Raw genomic sequence first — 18,850 nt, forward strand, 5'->3', positions numbered from 1 at the left:
AAATAAATAAATAAATAAATAAATAAATTTTTTAAAAAAATTAATAATATATCAAAAACCACTAAATTGTACAGTTTAAATGGGTGGATGGTATGATATGTGAGTTATATCTCAATAAAGATATTTTAAAAAATACCCAGACATACTGAGTCAGAACCAATAAGAACGTATCAGGAATCTATACTTCTAATAAATATCTTACACATATATCTTGGTATGTACTTGCAAGTATTCTGTAAGATAGTTTCTTAGAAGTGACACTGCGGAATCAAGGAATTGTCCATTTTTAATTATGACAGATACAAGCAAACTACTCTCAAAAAGTAGGGCATCCGGGACTTCCCTGGTGGTGCAGTGGTTAAGAATCCGCCTGCCAATGCAGGGGACATGGGTTCGAGCCCTGATCTGGGAAGATCCCACATGCCACGGAGCAACTAAGGCCTAGAGCCCACGAGCCACAACTACTGAAGCCCACGTGCCTAGAGCCCATGCTCCACAACAAAGACAAGCCACCGCAATGAGAAGCCCATGCACTGCAACAAAGAGTAGCCCTTGCTCACTGCAACTAGAGAAAGCTCGAGCACAGCAACGAAGACCCAACACAGCCACAAATAAAAAAATAAAAAAATAAAAAAAGTATGGTATCGGGACTTCCCTGGTGGTCCAATGGGTAAGACTCCGTGCTCCCAATGCAGGGGCCCTGGGTTCGATCCCTGGTCGGGGAACTAGATCCCACATGCATGGTGCAACTAAGAGTCTGCATGGCACAACTAAGAGGTCCACATGCCGCAACTAAAAAAGACCCAACGTGCTGCAACTAAGACCAGGCGTGGAGTGAATGAATGAATGAATAAATTTTTTTTTTAAGTACAGTATCAATATACTCCCCAGCAACAGGGCGTGAGAGTGGCTGTTTCCCCTATATTCTTGCCAACACTGAATGTTATGAAATTTTTTAGTTTTGCCAAAATGTAATAAAGATAAATCTCAAAAGTAATTAAAAATAAACCATCTTAAACAGTGCTGTATGTCAATTATATCGCAATAAAACTAGGGGAAAATACATTAAAAAAAACAAAAATCGGACCCTTAAAATCTATAACTTATATGACATGAAGAGCATCTAATACTTCTCAAAAGAATAAACTAAACTTTAAACTTTAGTTATTAACATGCCAGTTACTAAACTGTGGATTGAAATTTTTTAAAAATAGATGACATATTTGAATCACTATAAATAATAGAATCCATAAGTAAACTACTATAAATTTAACAATCTGTCACGTAATTCAAGAAACGGAAAATTTCACTTTTGAACCTGAACTTGAGTTTTGTCATTAAAAATTACATCAAGGGGCCTCCCTGGTGGCGCAGTGGTTGAGAGTCCGCCTGCCGATGCAGGGGATACGGGTTCGTGCCCCGGTCTGGGAGGATCCCATATGCCGCGGAGCGGCTGGGCCCGTGAGCCATGGCCGCTGGGCCTGCGCATCCGGAGCCTGTGCTCCGCAACGGGAGAGGCCACAACAGTGAGAGGCCCGCATACCGCAAAAAGAAAAAAAAAAAAAAAAAAAAAAAAAATTACATCAACAGTTAACAATGAGTTAGTACTAACCAGGATAGCAAATTATTTTTTCAGAGGGTCTTGTTTTTGCCCTCTCAACATTGTTGAAAGAAAAGTTCGATTAAGAAATAAAACATATGATCTATATTTCTATGTTTTTACTAGAAATTTAAGGCTTAATATTTGCTTTAAAAGCAGCACTGATGGACTTCCCTGGTGGTGCAGTGGTTAAGAATCCGCCTGCCAATGCAGGGGACATGGGTTCACGCCCTGGTCTGGGAAGATCCCACATGCTGCGGAGCAACTGAGCCCGTGAGCCACAACTACTGAGCCCGCGAGCCACAACTACTGAAGCCTGCGTGCCTAGAGCCCGTGCTCCGCAACAAGAGAAGCCACCGCAATGAGAAGCCCATGCACCGCAAGAAGAGTAGCCCCTGCTCACCACAACTAGAGAAAGCCAGCACACAGCAACGAAGACCCAACACAGCCATAAATGAATGAATGAATGAATGAATGAATGCACGGACAAAAACCCAACTACTTTTTGAAGAATTGGGGGGAAATGTTTTGGTTGCTTTAAAATAAATAAAACAAAACTCCCAAGCTTTCTTAGACTACCAACATGCCTCATAACAGTGCATCTTTCTCTCCTTAGCCACTGATGCTTCATCTTTTTGGAGTCATGAACCCTTTAGAGAAGCTAGTAAGAACTATGTAAAAACGCATCCAAACAAACACAAAATTCTTCACAGACCATCGTATGCTAAGAGCAAGTACAGATAACCAAACCCTTCCAGAGATCCCTTGTAAAGCAATACCTCAGGCTGTAAAAAGAACATTCACAAGAATCTACCACATGCTAACTACTATATATAAATTTAATTCTTTTTTTAAATTGAAGTACAGTTGACTTACAATATTGTGTTCATTTCAGGTATACAGCAAACTGATTCAGTTTTTTTTTCAGATTATATTCCATTATAGGTTATTACAAGATATTGAATATAATTCCCTGCTCTATATAGTAAATCCTTATTGCTTATCTGCTTCATGTATAGTGGTTTGTATCTGTTAATCCCATACTCCTAATTTGTCCCTCTGTCCCTCTCTCTCCCCTTTGGTAACCATAAATTTGTTTTCTATGTCTATGAGTCTATTATATATAAAGATTCATTTATATTATTTTTAGATTCTACATATAAGTCATACCAAATAATATTTGTCTTTCTCTGACTTACTTCACTAAGTAAAATATTCTCTAGGTCTATCCATGTTGCTGCAAATGGCAATATTTATTTTTTTATGGCTGAGTAATATTCCCCTGTATGTGTATGTGTATATATATATAAGCATATATGTATATATGCATATATATACACACACACACCTACATACATACATACGTACACACCACATCTTCTTAGGCCAATCATCTGTTGATTGGTACTTGGGTTGTTATGTCTTGGCTACTGAAATTTAATTCTTTATATATCCATTTAATACAGGCATTAATAGCCCCATGTTATAAATGAGGAAACCACAGCTCAGTTAAGATAAACCAAATTGCCTATGTACAGTTATTAAGCCAGGATGTGAATTTGGTTCTGACTCTAATTAATACTCTTTCCATCATTTATGAAGAACTAATTTAGAGGGCAGAAATACAGTCAACATCCTATGCTAAAGTAACTATTGGAAAAATAAACACCTAACCCATTACCAACAGTTTTGTAAGTATACAGATAGCTTTCCTGAGGAACCACAAACTATATTCTGCTACAAATAATAAAAGTGGGATATAAACTACTTATATATTAAGAATAAGTATGTACTGTGGGTGAAATCCTTTCAGTACAAAACCTCATTATTAGCACTATTAAAAAAATACTATAGAAAGATTGCTAAAGACAATCATCTCAAAGCCCTTTAAAAATTAGCTGTGCAGGGCTTCCCTGGTGGCACAGTGGTTGAGAGTCCACCTGCCGATGCAGGGGATACGAGTTCGTGCCCCAGTCTGGGAAGATCCCACATGCCGCGGAGCGCCTGGGCCCGTGAGCCATGGCCGCTGAGCCTGCGCGTCCAGAGCCTGTGCTCCGCAACGGGAGAGGCCACAATAGTGAGAGGCCCGCGTACCGCAAAAATAAATAAATAAATAAATAAAAATTAGCTGCGCAAGACAAGCTCTAACACTGTCTCAAGTAAAAAGGTCTAGATAAAATTTTTTTTTTTTTTTTTTTTTTCTTTTTGCGGTATGCGGGCCTCTCACTGTTGTGGCCTCTCCCGTTGCGGAGCACAGGCTCCGGATGCGCAGGCCCAGCGGCCATGGCTCACGGGCCCAGCCGCTCCGCGGCATATGGGATCCTCCCAGACCGGGGCACGAACCCGTATCCCCTGCATCGGCAGGCGGACTCTCAACCACTGCGCCACCAGGGAGGCCCTAGATAAAAATTTTTTAATCCATCTTTCGAAAATTCTTGAGGTCAGCAGGAATACAACCATCCTGAAAGGTAGGTGGTTTTGTAATCATTTAACATCTTTAAGCCTCAGTTTCTTCTCTATTAATTTGTCTATAGTCACATCGTTAGTAAACAGGAGGGCAAGATTCAACTCTAGGTTTCCTAACTAAAAATCCAATCGATATTCTTTCCACTAGGCCATGTAGGAGCAACAATCTGGATATACCCCATTTAAAATATTTGCCGTAGTTTTACAAGTACATACATGGTTATACCATCACTCTCATCTCTGACAAGCCTCAAAGCCTGTTTTGGCTCACAAAACAGACTATTTGGAAATAACATAAAAAGATTAAAATCAAAATTCCTAAAATATGTACGTAGGTTCGATAAAAATTAATAGAGAAATCCAAATATTGTTAATGATCACATATTGTTGGGAATTCTACTTACCCGCTTTGAAGGACAGTGCTCATTCTTTTCATCTGTCATCTTCCCACTTTTAAGTGCTTTCCTTGGGTGCTTGATGGTTGTTTTTATGGCAGGTCGACATACATAGTTCTCCAAGTTCTTTGGAGGTTTTTTAGTTCTCTTAGCCTGAAGGCCAATTTTCAATTTTAAATTTCCCTCTGAAAAGTTTGTTTCTTTCACTGAAAACTGTTGCTGTGCATCAGTCAAACCATCATCTTTCCCTGCTTCGATGGTTCTTTCCCGATTCCACTTGCGAAGGTCCTCTTCCTCCTTTGTGTTGTTCTCTAGCTCTACTTCTCTCTTGCTGACCAGTGTACCAGTACTGATGGCAGAGGGACTCTTTCTTGAAAATCCTTCGGAATCAGAACCCAATCCTAACATAGCAGTATTTCTAGGGTCCATCACAAGTGTATGTTATTGCCAGGGAATCTTATGAAAATTTTACAGAACTGTGTTCCATAAAAAACAGGGATCTCCAAAACTGGCAACCAGCATCTCTTTCTCTGCAGGATAGACCATAACAAAAAATTTATCAGAACAGAGGCAATTATTAACATGAGAAATGGGTATGGGGGAGGAGAACAAGAAGATCAGGAAGAACCGAAAATCAGTTTAAATGGATCAAAATGCAGTTCAAAATGGAGTTAAATTCATTTAGTTATAAATAAATTTAAATTTCAGAATAAGTTTATTATTCTCCAGATATCATAAATAAGCTGTAGTGGTATGGTGCAAATCAATGTTTAAGATCCACTGTTCTAACTCAAGCAACAAGCTTCTGCAACTGCCAGTAAAGCAAACACAGTCTAAGATAAAAATATCATATATTTTAACACTCCTCAGTTTCAAAGGAATATATTTCTTACATTTTAGTTAAATAAAATCAATTTCATTGAAGGTAAAGAACCATGTTTTGGGCTGGTTTCAGCACTCCAATACTATTTATAAGAGGTGGTAAGACTTTTTAGGTTAGGACTCTTAGGCTGGAATTATCTCTATTGCTGGTTTACAATTCCACTCTGAATTCATTTACTCATTCATTCATTAAAAAATATTTCTAAACACCTATCATGTGCCAGGCATTGTGCAACACCCTGGAAATACAGTATTCAACAAAACAGATCCAGTTCCTAAATTTACAAGCCTTATACTCTAGTGAGAAAGACAAACATTAAATAATTATATAAATGATTTAGAACAATTGTTATAAAAACTCTAAAAACCAGAAATATATTTTCACACGTTTTCCCAATAGCAAACAGTCAGCTGTCATGCTTCAATCTCCCAAATCTATAAATTATTTTAAAACCAGAACGTAGATTTATTATTTTACAATAGTTGGTACACCTTAACAGAGAATCTGAATAATCCACACAGGGCAACCCCCTTCTCATAAATAAAGATCCTCAGGAAACCATATAGGATTGGCATATAATCTAGTGACTAGAGAATATAAAACCAAAACAAAATAATTCACTATTCTTGAGGACTGACAGACTAGCCTTTATTTCAAGCATATATCCAAATCAAGATCCAGGACCAGTATCTGGGAAAAAAAGAACATCCTATCACTTAGAAAGTTCCATTTATGCAGTAGAATATTTTATAGTTCAAACTATGTGTCTTAAGACTTTTCTTTCCAACAAGATTATAAGAGTTTCAAAGGCAAAGCTCATATGATACAACTTTTACAACTCCTACAAGAAATGTAAGTAGAATGCATAGTCCAATGACTGGCACACAGCAAGGCTCAACAGAAGGTGCCGACGATTTTATTAGCAGCGCTAGCAGCATTTTAAGTAGTTACTCAACAAATACTGGCCAACTGACTAAACTAAAGTGTATTCCTATTCTATTTATTCACACAAACAGCTGAAAGAGTAATTTTCAAATCAACTGTATATGACAATTATTCTTGCTGTCTACCACTTCATATATTAACACTTCACAATGGCATTCAAGGCTCTTCATAATCTGGCTCTAACTTCTCAAACTAATCTTTCCTTACTTCCCAACACACATCCGCTATGATTTAGTCAATTCAGTTTTCTTCAACTTCCCTGGTGCTCCAGTGGCTAAGACTCCAAGCCCCCAATGCAGGGGCCCTGGGTTTGATCCCTGGTCAGGGAACTAGATCCCACATGCTGCAACTAAGAGTTCGCATACCTCAACAAAGATCCCACGTGCCACAACTAAGACCCCACACAGCGAAATAAATATTTTTTTTAAATTCTGTTTTCTTTACTGTCCCTAACAAATCATGTTCATTTCTGCTTCTGTGCCGTGTGCTTTCTTTCCTTTTAAAAGTAGGAAGTCCTATCTTCCCTACAATGTGTTCACATCCTGAAATTCAAAACTCTGAAAATCAAAAGTTTTCTCCTAACACTCTAGTGACAAAATGTGACCTGACCTGATCTGGATCCATTTTGGTCTTAATTACCACAATTTCTATGAACAGTCATACACTTCAGTGCAGAAGTACTAAAGTGTTTGATTAAGGAATCTTCTTTGCCAGTTCTTCTTTTTTCTCCCCTAACTCTATAAACACTGGAGTGCCCCCAGGGCATGCTCTTTCCTTTTCTATCTACACTAACTTCCTAAATGACCAGATCCAGTCTTTTGAATTTAAATGCCATCTAACACAGATGATTCAAAATTTTCTATCTCCAGACAAAGGCCAGCTGAGACCCCTCCTGGAACTCCAGATTCATATATTTAAATGCCTACTTGACACACTGACTAGATAGTTAATAATTAGGCAGCTTAACATGTCCAAAGTCAGTTCACCTTCGCCAAGCTCCCCAAATCTGTTCTTCCCACAGGCTTACTCATCTCAATAAATGAAACTCCAACCAGAAATATTTAGACGAAAAATTTTGAATCATCTGTGATTCTTTTTCTAATGCCCCATATGTCCACTTGGTCAGAAAAGTCTTTACCTTCAAAATATATGTGGAACCTATTTCTCACTAATTTGACAGCTACCAATCAGATCCAACTGATAATATCTGCCCTGTACTATTTATTTCAATAACCTCCTGACTGGTTCCTTGTTCCAGCCTTTGTATCTCTTTATAGTCTTCTCAACTCAACAGCAGGGTAATCCTTTTAAAGCCTGTATCATATCATGTCATTCCTCTGCTCAAAAACCCTTTCAATGGCTTCCCATCTCACTCAAAGTAAAAGCCAAAGTCTTTACAATGGTCTAAATTCCCTACAATCCACTCTACTTCTCTTCCATCTCCTACCAGTCTCCCCACTTAGTTCCAAGAAGGGGGGGAGGGGCACAGGTATTCTCCTTCTGTTTTTCAAATTCAACAAAAATACTCCTACCTAAGGGCCTTTGCACTTATTATTCTACCTGACTAGAACACCCTTTCCCCAGATCACTGCATGGTTTGCTCTGTCACTTCCATCATGTCTTTGCCTAAATATAACTTATAGAAGAGGCATTCCCTTTACAAAATAGAAAAACACCCATCCCACCTCTTCTCACACTCTATCCTGTTTTATTTCTCCTGTGCTCTTTTCACCATCTGGTGTACAATATATTTATTTATTGTCTACACGCTTCCATTGGAATGTAAAGTCCACATGGAAGTGGATTTTTGTCAATTTGATTCAATTCCAGCATCAAGAACGGTACCTGGCACATAGGTGGTAGTCAATAAATATTTAAATTAACTCCATGCCTTATGTGGGTTACATGTTATTGGCTTCAATTTGTTCCTTTTCCAGTTTTTTCCCTCCTCTTTCTTGTTTCTTAAATTCAAATGCCCATCCAGGGTTTCGTGTAATGGTGAACTGATGGACCTGCCAAATATCTTATTGGTTAGTTATTAAAAGAAATCCTTTTTGGAATAAAAACAAATAATAATTTATACAAAAACAACTACTTTTACATACACTACTCACAAGTACACACATTTTTAAATTTCCCTATAATTTTTTTTTTTTTTTTGCGGTACGCGGGCCTCCCACTGTTGTGGTCTTTTCCGTTGCAGAACACAGGCTCCGGACGCGCAGGCTCAGCGGCCATGGCTCAGGGGCCCAGCTGCTCCGCGGCATGTGGGATTCTCCTGGACTGGGGCACGAACCTGTGTCCCCTGCATCGGCAGGAGGACTCTCAACCACTGCACCACCAGGGAAGCCCTCCCTATAATTTTTGATTTTCATAATGAAAGAATTACAGAAGTCTTAATGTATATTTATAAATATACGAAGTAGAATTTCCGTATTTCTTCCAAAGAACTCAAAGCATTTTTTACCAGCACTTACTCACTCTCAAAACATTCCAGAGAAGGGTTTGGAGAGCATGACTCTCTTCATTTTAAAAATGGAAAAAACTGAAACCAAGTGACACAGATTATTAAATAATAGCAGAGTATCAATAAACTGAAAAGGAAATTAATTTGAAAATATTGATCACTACCCTAGAAATGTATGTTGGAATAGAGAAATATTACGTTTCCTTAACTTGATCAAGGAGAAAAAAGAATAGTATCCTTAGGGCATATTCTGTGAATTCACTTAGGCAGTAAGACTGGAAAATCATGATTGGCAAACTCCACATACCAAATTTAAGTGTTTCTAATAAAGATAAATCCAAGTTCTGAAGATACTTCACAACAAAGAATGCTTTTATCTGCTAAGTGTAAACTGCCTAAAAAGCAGTCCCTACAGCAGCTGCCAGACGTTGTTTTTGAATTTTCAAAGCAATGTTCTTTGTGAATGATATTCTTTCAGCTTTTGGAAAGATGTATCTATACGATCTAGGTTTTCCATCCAGGGGCAAGGATGCTATGTTGTTACACAACTTATTCTGGTTCCTACTATAATACATTCAATTTAAAACACAGTTGCAAGGAGAAACACAGAACTAAGAATGCTAGAATTTCTTCATTCACGCTCAAAGAGGCAAATTCAACATTCATCTCACGTGCAACTTTGAGATTTACATTTTCAAACCATTGAAACAATCCAAAAACAGTCTAGCCCAAATTCAAGACGTGCAACTTTGGGATTTACATTTTCAAACCATTGAAACAATCCAAAACAGTCTAGCCCAAATTCAAGGGAAACTAACATTAATCTACAGCATGAAGACCTTTTCCCCAGATCATTTTAGCTATGAACAAACTTTTTAGAAAATTGCTAATTACAGTTGACCCTTGAACAACAAGGGTTTGAACTGCACAGGTCCACTTAAATGAAGATTTCTTCAATAGTAAACACTACAGTACTACATGATTTGCAGTTGGTTGAATCCACAGACGTGGAGGAACCGCATATACAGAGGGCTGACTATGTGGGTTTTCGATGGCTTGGAGGGTCAGCGCCCCTAACCCCCGTTTTGTTCAAGGGTCAACTGTATATATTTTCTAAGCACTACAAATATTGAGTCCTTACAGTGGGTTTAGCATTAGCAATTTAAAAATAATAAAAATACCAAAGTTTTACTGAGCTCTTAATATGTGCAAAACTCTATGCTAAAAGTTTTATACAGATTATCTCATTTTAAGCCTCACAATCAACATGAGGTAGTTACTATTATTCTTCTCTTTTTAGAGATGAAAAGGCAAGTTAACAGCCAACAAAAGGTAGAATCTAGGTCTGCCTGGCTCCTCTTAAACACTGTTATTCTGCCTCCCAAAGATCATTTTTAGTCCTGATCATATTACTCCTCTCTGCTACATTTGGCATATTTGATATTTGAAACTCTCACCTGGCTGCTATGATCACACATTCTACTGGCTCTCCAACTACCTCTCTAACCAGTCCACCATTTCCTTTATGGATTCATCATTCTTAATCTATCCCTTCATCCATTCAATAAATATTTTCACAGTCTCTAAATATGTTTTGAGAATTGTGATACCCACTGTAGATATAGTCATAAGTAATACAAATATAGTCCTTGGTGTCATGAACTTCAAATTTAGCAGGGGAGACAAATGAATGACTGATCATACAAATATATATAACTTCTAACAAATGTGAAGGTACTACTATGTGAGGTAGTATATCAAGGAAACTTGGAGGGATGGGGAACATATCTTAGAAAAACATGTAACTATAAGCTGAGACCCAGAACGAGCAGGGAATAGCCAGGCAAAATGTGGAGGTGAAAATGATCCAAAAATAGGGAACAGTGGGTATAAAAACTCCCTGAGACTATAAAGGTTAACAGTAGGTAAACCAAATGAAGAACAGCACAATACGAAAATGGAATGTTCAACGAAAATAGCTTGCAGAAGGTCTTGTTGGCCTACATGAAAGATATGGAATTCAAAAAGAAGCTCTGAAAAGGAGAGTAATGATACAATTTACATTTTAAGAAAATTTCTCTGGTTGCTGTGGAAGAATGATTAGAAAAATAGTAAAAGTTGATATTGGAATAAGTCATAAGATTGACAGATTAGGGTAGTAACACTGGAAATTCTTTAAGAATGGATGGATTAAGAGATATTTTAGAGGTATAATAGATATGATTTGTCAATAAGAAGTAGGAGGGGAGGGAAATAAAATATGAAGACTTGAGCAATCATATAATTGTATGGTGGTACCATTCAGACACTCCTTAAATATTTATTAAGTGCCCATTATGTAACAGAAACTTACATAGCACTGCAAAAAAACACAAAAATCCTGCCCTCATGGGGCTAGCATTCTATAAGTTGTTTTCCAGAATGACACAGAAGGGGAGATCAAGACTTCAGTAATAAACGTGTTTAATTTTAGATGCCTGTGAAACATTTAAGTAGAAAGGTCAAGTAGACAGATGGAAATATAGGCACATGATATATACAGAGGGAGGCAGTATGACAATATATGAACATAAAATAAAAGTTTTATAAGTTTTAGTTTTAAGTTGGTAAGAAAGGTAATTTATCTTATTAACTTTCCCTAATACGTAAAAATAACATTTTTTTTTTTTGGATAAGTACATATCTAAAATTACCACAATGCAGACTAAACAATGTTTGCAGATTTTTAGCTTAAAATAAGTAAAATCTAGCTTGACTCATCTATGATAAATTTTCATTTTCCTTTGTGGTCTTTATTAAACGTAGTTAGAGACTGTAATCGTTGTTGTATTTCTCAACATTCAAAACCAGATATAAATTAACTATATAAAACTTTAAAAAGCTCATAGCTCATTATGCATTTTAATTTGTCCTGGGTTTCATGCTCTTTAAAATTCTTATAAATGACCATAATATTTCTTAGAATATATCATATTAGCTAAGTAATCACAGTACCACCAGATGATTAAGTCAGAAATGTGGGGATCATCCTTGACTTCTCAACCTAACACCAAAACCTGTGAAAACCACGTAAATAATTTTTGATTACACATAGTTCCTATTCCACTGCCATTGAGTTGTACAAAAAAACAATTCTTACCCAGAATATAGTAGTGGTCTTCTAACTCCTTTGTATATCTACCTTGCTCTCCTCCAGTCCCTTCCTCCAGCCAGAAAGATGATTTTTAAAATAATCTAATTATGTCATTTCTCTGCTTAAAACCTTTGGATGCTTTCATACTGACCTTTGGATATAAAAGTCCCCTATCCTAATCATAATTTATAACTTAAATTTTCAGTATGGTACAGTAGTTAAAGACACAAACTCTGGATCCAGAATGTACAGGCTCAGATCCCAGTTCTGGTATATTAATTTTGGGCAAGGCACTCTATGCCTTGTTCCCTCATCCACGAATAGAAACTGTTGTTAGGGTTCAATGAACTAATACATGAGTAGTACTTACAAAAGTACTTCACACACACACCAGTGTTTACGTTTACTTTTTTGTTATTATCAGCCCCTACCTAACTCTAGCCACATCATTTCCCAGTCTTCTATAAGCACAGCAGGGGCAAATAAAACCCCAAAAAAGCAGTAACATATGTGTGACATACAAGTGTTCTAAGTACTTTTCAGTTCCCCAAATGTCTCTGTCTTCCTCCCTCTAGGAGAACATAGTTACTTCTCTCTGCCTAGTACTCTTTTCTACCTGCTTCTTTGATGACTTCTACTCATCCTTTCCATCTCAGCTTAAAGGTCACTTTATCAGGGAGACATTTCCTAACCCCCTAGACCAGGGGAGATCTCCCTGTTAGGGGGTCATATAGCATACTGTAAGTCCCTTAAAACTTATCATACTAGTAAGCTATATGCTTAATATCCATATTTTACACTAGACCATTTGTTTCATGAGAATAAGAATCCTATCTGCCTTAACACTGCTATATCCTTAGTAAAGTTCCTGGACCATAAAAGGCATTCAATAAGTATCTATTGACTGAATAAGCCAACATTCACGTTACTGTATTTTTAATCACGTATACAGAGAATAGACAAAATGAAATATTAAAGAACTGATATTTTAATTGTCTTTAAACACTATTTAATCTTATACTGTTTTTATAACTTAAAAAATAAGCTCTATGTATATCACCAGTAAAAGAGTAAGCAGTTTCCTAACTGGTTTAAGATGTTTTATGTTAAACCACTGAATCACTGATGTTACGTAAGTCACTGAAATCAGAAAAAGCTAAAATATCTTCATGAAGATACCAAAAAAAATTTGAACTGTGTCCCTAAATGACTTATACAACATAAACTACACTTAAAAAGCTGGACAAATTAAGCTTTTTTACTCAGCTACAGAACAACCCTTCATTTAAAAGACAGGGACAATCACCAACAATTCCTAACTTTCAAAGTACTAATCACCAGTAAATCTAGTTATTTTTATATTTATGTATTGTATATATTTCTTAAATTCCAAGATGCCACTGATTCTAAGAGGCTTCATAAATCAATGACCGCATTTTCAGGGGGAAATTTTTTTATAAACCACTACCACATTAAATGTAATTATCAGTTTTATTATTTCCTAATTTCAGAAACATTAAACTGGGAGGAAAGAATGTGTCTCATGACCAAAGAAATACTTATTATACCAACAAACTACTTCAGAAACTTAGAACAGGGAAGTGAAATAGCAGACATAAATTATAACTAGTAAGCCACACAAGGAAAATATACACAGAAAGAATTCCCAAAGCTAATCCTGAGGAAAAAATTATACTCATCGACTGTCAGACAGATAATCTAATCAAAGCTTACTTAATTCTGCCTGACAAGCAAAGTTAATACAAATCGAATATATATAACTTCAATTGTTTTTTAAAAAAAGGAAGGATGGGGGGCTTCCCTGGTGGCGCAGTGGTTGAGAGTCCACCTGCCGATGCAGGGGATGCGGGTTCATGCCCTGGTCCTGGAGGATCCCACATGCCGCAGAGCGGCTGGGCCCATGAGCCATGGCCGCTGAGCCTGCATGTCCGGAGCCTGTGCTCCGCAACGGGAGAGGCCACAACAGTGAGAGGCCCGCGTACCGCAAAAAAAAAAAAAAAAGGAAGGATGGGGACTTCCCTGGTGGTCCAGTGGGTAAGAGTCCTCGCTCCCAATGCAGGAGGCCCAGGTTCAATCCCCCGTCAGGGAACTAGATCCCGCATGCATGCCACAACTAAGACCCGGAGCAGCCAAAATAAACAAACAAAAAAAAAACAAACAAATATCTTTTTTAATAAATAAAATTAAATTAAAAAGGAGGGATGGGTCCATGGTTGCAAGTAACATGTAGGGACATTGAACTCTATCCCTAGAGAATTCTAAAATGGCAACAGGAGGGAAGCAGAAGTTAACGTCAGAAAGATTTTCTCATTAGTGAATTATTACACTTTGACTGGGATTAAGGGCTGTCAACTCAGGGCCAATCCACTTGGTTATACACTAAACAAAAGAGTCATTTTCAAGAGGGTACCATTTACATTGTAAATACATTATATTTATTTTTCATAAAACTTTTCTGTGAAAAAATTGGAGCCGGAATGTAAAATGGTGCAGCTGGTTTGGAAAACAGTCTGGCAGTTACTCAAAAGCCTAAACAGAGTTACCACATAACCTTGCAATTTCACTCCTAGGCATATACCCAAGAGAAATGAAAACATTTATCTTGGACTTCCCTGGTGGCGCAGTGGTTAAGAATCCACCTGCCAATGCAGGGGACACGGGTTCGAGCCCTGGTCCGGGAAGATCCCACGTGCCGTGGAGCAACTAAGCCCGTGCACCACAACTACTGAGCCTGCGCCCTAGAGCCCACAAGCCACAACTACTGAGCCCGCGTGCCACAACTACTGAAGTCCACCGCGCCTAGAGCCCATGTTCTGCAACAAGAGAAGCCACCACCATGAGAAGCCCGCACACAGCAAGGAAGCGTAGCGCCTAGTTGCCGCAACTAGAGAAAGCCTGCGTGCAGCAACAAAGACCCAACGCAGCCATAAATAAATAAATAAATAAATTTGTTAAATAAAAAGATTTTTAAAAATTTTATCTACACAAAAACTTGTACACAAATGTTCACAGGAACATTATCCATACAATGAAATGTTATTCAACAATGAAAAGGCATGAAGTAGAGTCATCCCTCAGTATCCGCCGAGAACTGGTTCCAGAAGCCCTACAAATACCAAAATCCGAAAATACTGAAGCCCCTTATATAAAACGGCATAGTATTTGTGTATAACCTACATGCATTTAAATCATCTCTAGATTGCTTCTAATTCCTAATACAACGTAAATGCTACATAAATAGCTGCAAGTACGATGTAAATGCTGTATAAATATTTGCGTGCAGCAAATTCAAATTTTGCTTCTTGGAACTTTCCAGAATTCTTTTCCCCAAACATTCTTTCTTTCTTTCTATCTATCTGTCTATCTATCTATGGCTGTGTTGGGTCTTCGTTGCTGCACACGGGCTTTCTCTAGTTGCGACGAGTAGGGCTACTCTTCTTTGCGGTGCACGGGCTTCTCGTTGCAGTGGCTTCCCTTGCTGTGGAGCATGGGCTCTAGGCACACGGGTGTCAGTAGTTGTGGCACGTGGGCTCAGTAGTTGTGGCGCACAGGCTTAGCTGCTCCACGGCATGTGGGATCTTCCCGGACCAGGGCTCGAACCCGTGTCCCCTGCATTGGCAGGTGGATTCTCAACCACTGCGCCACCTGGGAACCACCCCCCAAACATTTTCAATCCGTGGTTAGTTGAATGTGCGGATTTGAAACCCATGGATATGGAGGGCCAGATGTACCGATACATGCTACAACATAGATGAACTTGGAAAATATTATGTTAAATGAAGGAAGCCAGTTCCAACAGACAACACTGTAAGATTCCGTTTGTATGAAATGTCCAAACCCAGCAAACCCATACAGAAAGTAGATTAGTGGTTACCTAAGGCTAGGGTAAAAGGGGAATACCTGGGATGGGGAGTGACTATGGGTACCAAGATGCAATGTTCTAATATCAGATAGTGGAGATGGCTGCATAACTATATGAATATGTTAAAAACCACTGAATTGGGGCTTCCCTGGTGGCACAGTGGTTGAGAGTCCGCCTGCTGATGCAGGGGACACGGGTTCTTGCTCCAGTCCGGGAAGATCCCACATGCCACGGAGTGGCTAGGCCCGGGAGCCATGGCCACTGAGCCTGCGCGTCCGGAGCCTGTGCTCCGCAACGGGAGAGGCCACAACAGTGAGAGGCCCACGTACCGCAAAAACAACAGCAACAACAACATTGAACTGTATGCTTCAAATTAGTGAATTGTATAGCACATGAATTATACCTCAATAAAGCTATTTAACATTTTTCTGGCAGATCAAAATAAAGTTTCTTGTGGAAGGGATTCCCTTCCTACTTTACATAAAAACAGATTATGGACTAGTGGCAGTCGTGATAAAACCTTTTTCAGTTAACAGATTTCAATATGGCAAGAAGCTGATTTATTTGATATATGTTTGTTGCATGTTGACCTAACTGGTTATCCATTTGGAGAAAACAAAGTTAGAAGCATTCCTCATTAAACACAAGAGTAATTTCCTCATGGACTTCCCTGGTGGCACAGTGGTTAAGAATCCGCCTGCCAATGCAGGGGACACGGGTTCAAGCCCTGGTCTGGGAAGATCCCACATGCCGCGGAGCAACTAAGCCAGTGTGCCACAACTACTGAGCCCGTGTGCCACAACTACTGAGCCCGCATGCCACAACTACTGAAGCTGTGCACCTAGAGCCCATGCTCCACAACAAGAGAAGCCACCACAATTAGAAGCCTGTGCACTGCAGCGAAGAGTAGCCCCCACTCACTGCAACTAGAGAAAGCCCAGGAATAGCAATGAAGACCCAATGCAGCCAAATTAATTAATTAATTAATTAATTAAAAATTGAATAATTTCCTCATGGATTTAAGAGCTATATGTACAAATAAAAGCACTTGAAGAGTATTGGTAAATATTTCTATAGCCTATGGTTGAGAAACCTTAAGCAAATCAGGAGACTAGAAACCATAAAGGAAAAAAGTGACCAATTTGATTACATAAAAGCATTATATACCGTAATGTAAGATGTAAACAAAATCAAGGACAAACAATAGATTGGGAGAAAATATAATGAACATGAAAAAGGATTAATATATCTAACATACAAAGTTATTCTATAAACTAGAATGTAAGAAAAGACACACAGGAGATATGCACAGGCAATTACAGAAGAGACAGAAATAATTAGAAACATAAAAAGATAATCTACCTCACTGGTAGTCAGGGAGATGTGAATTAAGATATTTTTCACTCATCACTTTGGTTGAAATTTAAGACTGATAACAACTAATACTGGCAAGGTGGGAAAGAGGGCACTAGTGGCCACCATCATTTTGGAAAGTAATCTTTTCTATCATAGAAAAATAAAAGCACCAATAAAAGGATACTTATTATAGCAGTCCTTGATGTGCTACATACACAAAAACAGTTAAATATATATATACTCACACACAAATATACAGCCATGTATGCTATTTTTAAGTAAAAATGCAAGCCTGATCTCATATTTGTAAAGAGTAGAAAAAAACATATGTATTTGTACGCACATAGAAATAAATATGGATGATTATACACCAACTGACAGCACTGGTTACTTTAGGGGAAACGGTTTGGAAGTAAACGGGAAAAATCTTGTTTATAAATATTTTTTTCCTTGACCTGTTACAGAATTTGTGTAAGTTTTATAATTAAACACAAATCCAATAAAAACATATTTTTAAAAGATTTGAAATATACATAGGTACCATATGCACACACCTCTCAAGTCTTGTTCATATATACATGAAATTGAGAAAACTAACCCAATAGCTTTTGGATGTACTTTCTAACTCCATTATCTTAATACTGACTAGCTATTTCCTTAATATATTCGTCTCCTTTTTGTTTCCATTCAATAGACTGCCACCTACTGCACACCTCTTTATCTTTTTATTATTTTGTTTTATTGTGGTAAGAACACCTAACATGAGATCTACCAAATTTTTAAGTGTACAATACACTATTGTTGACTATACATACGATGCTATACAATAAATCTCTAGGGCTTATTCATCTTAACAGAAACTTTATGCCTATTAATAAGTAATTCTCCATTTCCTCCTACCCACAACTACATGCCTCTTCAAACTAGATCAGGAAAAAAAAAGACAAATGGGACTTTATGAAAAATGAGAGCTTCTGTTCATCAAAAGTCACCACCTAGAGAGTGAAAAGGGAAGCCATACATTGGATGACGATATTTGCAACGCATATATTTGAGAAAGGAATTGCATTCAGAATATATATTAAGAGCAGGTACTTCACAAGAGGATGTCCAAACATCCAACGCACACATGAAAAGTTGCTTAAACTCACCAGTCATCAGTGAAATGCAAATCAATACCAATGAAATACTATTACCCACCAAAACGGCTACAATTAAAAAGAATGGCAACACCAAAAGCTGGGGAAGATGTGGAGCCTGATAAAGTTATAAAGTCATAAAATCAACTTGGAAAACCGTTTGACAGTATTTACTAAAGATAAAAATATGCTTACCCCGTGGCCCAGCAATTCCACTCCTAGGTATATGCCAAAGACAAATGAGTGCATATTGTTCACCAAAAGAGGGGAGGTGGCCAGGTAAGGCTTCACAGCATCAACTTGAACTTTGTCTCAGAAGTTGGGTGGGTGTTCTCTAAGCAGCCAGGCACTGGGAGGAACATGAAAGTCATGGAGATATAAACGAACCGTGTATGGGAATGATGACAGTTCCAAACAGCTGAAGCACAAGGGTAGGAGGCCCAGTGAGACACAAAGCTAAAGATGTAGGCAGGATCTCGAAGAGTGCTAAAGAGTGTGTCCTGCCAAGGCACATGGTCAGGTTTGGATTCAGAAATCGCATGCATTTCAGAGATGTGTGTGGGATATAGCTAGGGAGGCTTGG

General features: G+C 38.1%; 1 protein-coding gene across 4 annotated transcripts in view; it reads right to left on the reverse strand.

Moving 5' to 3' along the window:
* The window catches only part of ASH1L (ASH1 like histone lysine methyltransferase), a 217,893-nt gene that overhangs the window by 186,210 nt on the left and 12,833 nt on the right, over positions 1 to 18,850 (reverse strand). For 3 of the 4 annotated variants that reach the window (XM_082612810.1, XM_082612811.1, XM_082612808.1), the window contains exons 2-3: positions 18,463 to 18,616; positions 4,471 to 4,991 (exon numbers count right to left, since the gene is read on the reverse strand). In XM_082612810.1, coding sequence (XP_082468936.1) covers positions 4,471 to 4,890 — 420 coding nt within the window. In that variant the 5' untranslated portion in view covers positions 4,891 to 4,991; positions 18,463 to 18,616. The remainder of the gene's footprint in view (positions 1 to 4,470; positions 4,992 to 18,462; positions 18,617 to 18,850) is intronic. The other variant, XM_082612809.1, reaches the window with a different exon arrangement.

This window comes from Mesoplodon mirus (genome assembly GCF_964341445.2).
Source record: "Mesoplodon mirus genome assembly, chromosome: 3".
NCBI classification, from domain to species: Eukaryota; Metazoa; Chordata; class Mammalia; order Artiodactyla; family Ziphiidae; genus Mesoplodon; species Mesoplodon mirus.